Source organism: Gossypium raimondii, chromosome 9, assembly GCF_025698545.1.
Source record: "Gossypium raimondii isolate GPD5lz chromosome 9, ASM2569854v1, whole genome shotgun sequence".
In the NCBI taxonomy this organism is placed as follows: domain Eukaryota; kingdom Viridiplantae; phylum Streptophyta; class Magnoliopsida; order Malvales; family Malvaceae; genus Gossypium; species Gossypium raimondii.
The window spans coordinates 40,963,837-40,967,946 of NC_068573.1; the positions used below are offsets into that span (position 1 = coordinate 40,963,837).

General features: G+C 36.6%; 1 protein-coding gene across 1 annotated transcript; it reads right to left on the bottom strand.

The window, feature by feature from the left end:
• Nucleotides 1-2,411: 2,411 nt before the first annotated feature.
• On the bottom strand, nucleotides 2,412-3,792 carry LOC105799736 (zinc finger protein ZAT5). Its single transcript, XM_012630429.2, has one exon. It carries the CDS (start codon nucleotides 3,392-3,394, stop codon nucleotides 2,531-2,533), a length of 864 nt encoding a protein of 287 aa, XP_012485883.1. The 5' UTR covers nucleotides 3,395-3,792; the 3' UTR covers nucleotides 2,412-2,530.
• Between the last annotated feature and the right edge of the window lie 318 nt (nucleotides 3,793-4,110).

The following is a 4,110-nucleotide window of genomic DNA, read 5'->3' on the forward strand; positions in this document are numbered from 1 at the left end:
CCATTAGTTTTTTTTTTTAATTTTGGGCTTTGTAATGGACTGTTTGTAATTTGGGTTTAAATAGTTGTAAATGGACTGGACATTTATCATTTATTTTTTGTTTGGTTTTTTGGTCTGGCCGGGCAAATTTGAGCTATTTCAATAGTCATAGACAAGATAGTATGTAAAACACATTTAGAGTTCACACATATAATATAGCCCCATCTTCATCCTTGGCCTCCAAATTATCCCCCACTTTCTAAAAGTAACTGCGACGGATTAACTCATCAATCATAGAATTTTTGGGCTACTACAAAAAAAGAAAACATCAGAATAAGCAGAGAAAAACAACAATATCAGAATCAGAAAACTGACCTGGAGACAAGGCAGATAAGCATAAAGGCAGGCAAGATGAAGAGTTGTGTTACTATCTTCTACAGGTTTATCGATGTTACCATTCAAGTTATCTATATGGTAAATTGAAATTTAAATTGCATCAGTGGGAAACATAATAGACAAGGGCATTTTAATTGCAAGTGAGTCCAACAATAATAATGAGAGAAACAGTATAACAAGTGTTGCATTCTTTGAACTTGTTGACCAACTAAGAAAGAGCATAAATCCTTTCAACCGAGACCCACTAATAAGGTTACATTGCCGTCATTGACTGGAACATTGGTGAAAAAGAATCAAAACTCAAACTAAAATTCATCATAAGATCTAAGGAAGACATTTAATTAAGCATATAACATGCTGAGAAACAGCTCCATCAAATAAACTCCATTTTGATTCATAAGAAATAACTATTATCATTAACCCAAAACCCCTACATGCTTAAGATGTCAATAAGAAAGACTATTAACTAATTGGATTATCCTAAAAACACTTTATTGTTAGATTAAAACAACCCCCTCCCTAGAAAGTATTCTTTTTAATAAGATTATTTTCTTTATAATAGTAAAAACAAAGATTCATGTCAAAATATAAAGCAGAGAGAACATCAAAGAATATTATCACAAATAACTTGTTTCACTAATTTCCGGAAAGCAAAAAAGTAACAAGTATAAGATAACAGGGATTTTTCTCTGCCCCACACTGGCCATTTCCATGGAAGCTAATGGAGACATATTTGGGCAGCAAACCACAGAAAAGAGATTCCTAAAAAGTTTCCTAAGTATATTGTTGACATTGCCACTACTAGTGCCTGCTCGAGGGGCCAACTTGGTGGGACAGAGAAGATTCACTGATTCAGGCCTTTTTTGCTTTATTCAAGCAGGCATAATATAACTGGATGACTGACCTTAGCATGCCTGTCGCATCTGCACAAAACTCATCTCCACTTCAAATTCAACACTTTGTATATGCTCCTCTCCTTAATTGAGTGGCCACTGGCTTGGCCGTGCTTTTTGCCTTCAACAACCAACAAATACATTAAATCAATCTTATTTGTACAGCAATGCATATGAAAGAGTTCAGAAATATTGGGATTGGTCTATTGTTTTCTTTAATGTCAGTGAGACCACCATACAAATACCATTGCCAATGGTAAACGAATTGATGCCTTATTTCTCTTGGATTTGAATGCCCTGAAGTCAAGTGGGTTACATGGCGTGGCTTCTCAATACCCACCAAATATGGCCATTAGCCCCATTTAAAAAGAGAGCCGCTATTTGCATCATTGCATGGAAAGTGGAACAAGACAAAAAGGAGTAACTAGGTATATTTATATAGTTTCTAGTCCCTTTTTGTTCTTATTCATGGAGCCCTTATATCCTTATTTACGACAACAACACACGTACGTTCACGTGTTACACTTGTAAGAATATGGATTAATAAGACAGAGATAAGGGCACTTTTTGCAGTGAAAAACCTGTCATCCAATCTCAAACTATTGTAAGGCAAATTATGCAATCATGATTGGGTCTCTCAGCATTATAATTTTCATAACACTGCTGACAACACAACATGATCAGGTTCTTTATTAAAAGTTTAGCTACTAAATTAAGCATTATTTAATGAATAAGCTAAGTTAAGTAGCCAATTTGTTTCCCTTCCTCCACATGGGTCACCATATTAGCTATGGTTTTAAAGTTAATAAGTGTGAGAGTATGCATAGGTAGATCCCTAAAAGGAGGGCAGTTAGGAATCTAGCTAGCTTGATTTCCATCCGTTTAATTTTATTTTATTTTATTTTTTTGTGTGTGTGTCATATTAATGAAAAAGATAAGATACCTGTGGAGCTTTAGCTTTCTTGCAATCCAAACAAGAGAACCTAATCCACCACTTTTGGTTGTGGAATTGGTGGTGGTAAACTCAGGGCCAAAAAAAGAAAAGAAAATGTAATTTATCTTTATACGGATCGAATGCTAGTATGAAAAGAACACAAAAAGTTTATATACTTTACCAAATTAAGAATTTTTTTCCAACTTCGATTAACATGGAACAAAACGTTATATTTAAAATAATTCAAAGAATTAATGAACAATTATGAATGGTATTTCATGAGAAAACAATCCATGTTAATAATACAACATTGATTGAGTTTGCATTTCTAGTAATGGCAATCAACCAAAGAAGAAGCCGAAAAGAGCACTAGTTTGTCCTGCTTGGAAGCAAATGAAAATTTAGTTTCCCTTTGATGATCATCTTCTGGTGCTGGAAGGTTAAGGTCCAATTGCAGAACAGTTCTTGGCTTCTTGGGCTTATCATCTGATTCAGGCCTCACAATTGTTGTTGCAGCAGCAGCATTAGGAATGGTCCTATGCCTCCTCATATGACCCCCAAGAGCTTGTCCGGACGAGAACTCAGCGCCACACATGGAACACTCGTGAACTTTGGGTTTACTGATATGGCATAAAGCAGGCTTATTCGTAATCTGGAGTGAAAGCGTTGTGTTCATGTCACTGAATGGCTGTTGAACGTCCTCTTTCATAAACATCAACCCTTTATTATTCTCTTCAATGTTAGCAACCTTGGGTTTCTTGTGGCTGGCTCTATGTCCACCAAGCGCCTGGAATGAAGGGAAACACCGATTACACGTCTTGCACTGGTGAACATATGTCCCGGTCATCGTCTTGCTTGTTGTCGCTATAGAAACTGGTTCGGGTGCCAACTTTCCTGTTTGACCTCGAGCCAAAAGTATCAGACAATTAGCCATGTCTTCGTCTTCCTTGGTGCTTTCTGCTAACTCAACAGATGTTGTTGGAGAACCAAACCCCCTCCAATCATCGCTGTTTCTTCCACTTTCTGCTCCACTAGAAGTCGTCGCCGTTGTCGTTGGGCTTGAACCCATCGCCAAACTCAGAGGAGACAGCTGCCTTGGGCGTTTGCTACGTTTCCCTTTGATAATCTGCAACTGATCTTTACAAGCAACAACTTCCTCCTGACTGTCCATCATCATCATCATCATCATCATCAACAAGCTCGGAGAGAACGAATATAGAGTGATGAAATCAAGGGAATAAAAAAAACAGGGTTTTATGCAGAAAGTAGAAAAGTTAGTATGAGTGAAAGGGGATGGTACGTATGAGGTAACAAGATCAGAGATTGAAAACTCCTGTAAATAAGAGTTGCCCAGGAATTTGGTGTGCCACTATATTGTTTTCCTAACTTTGAAAGCTACAAATCATATATAGGCCACAACATAAATAGATTTAACAAATACTGTATTTTTATATAGGAAAGAGAAAGATGCAATGGGAGTATGAGAAGGCGAGGAAACGAGTGAGATTCGGTTGGCTTTGAAGCAAACCCATTACTTTTTCCCAACGATTCCTACTTGGAGAATTAGTTTACAAGGCTGGAACCACATATTTTGCGCCTCTCCACTTTTATTTTGCCTTTTCCTTGCTTGGATCATGGTTAATTTCTGTTAAGTCTTTTAATCACCTGTTTATACTTTTAGTAATCTGGTTTTTTTTTCTTAACTGAATACAAACTTTAATTAGAGGTTGCTAAACTCTGCCCCAAAGTTGGCATTTTTTTTTTGTCACTTGTTAGGAATAGTAAAGCTCACCTTTTAACTAAATTTAACTAATTGTCAATCAATTAATTAGGTAATAATTCTAGTTTGAGAGGCAACTAAGCACAAGCATGCTAATCGCCTATCATCCACTTAACTGCCTTTTACAT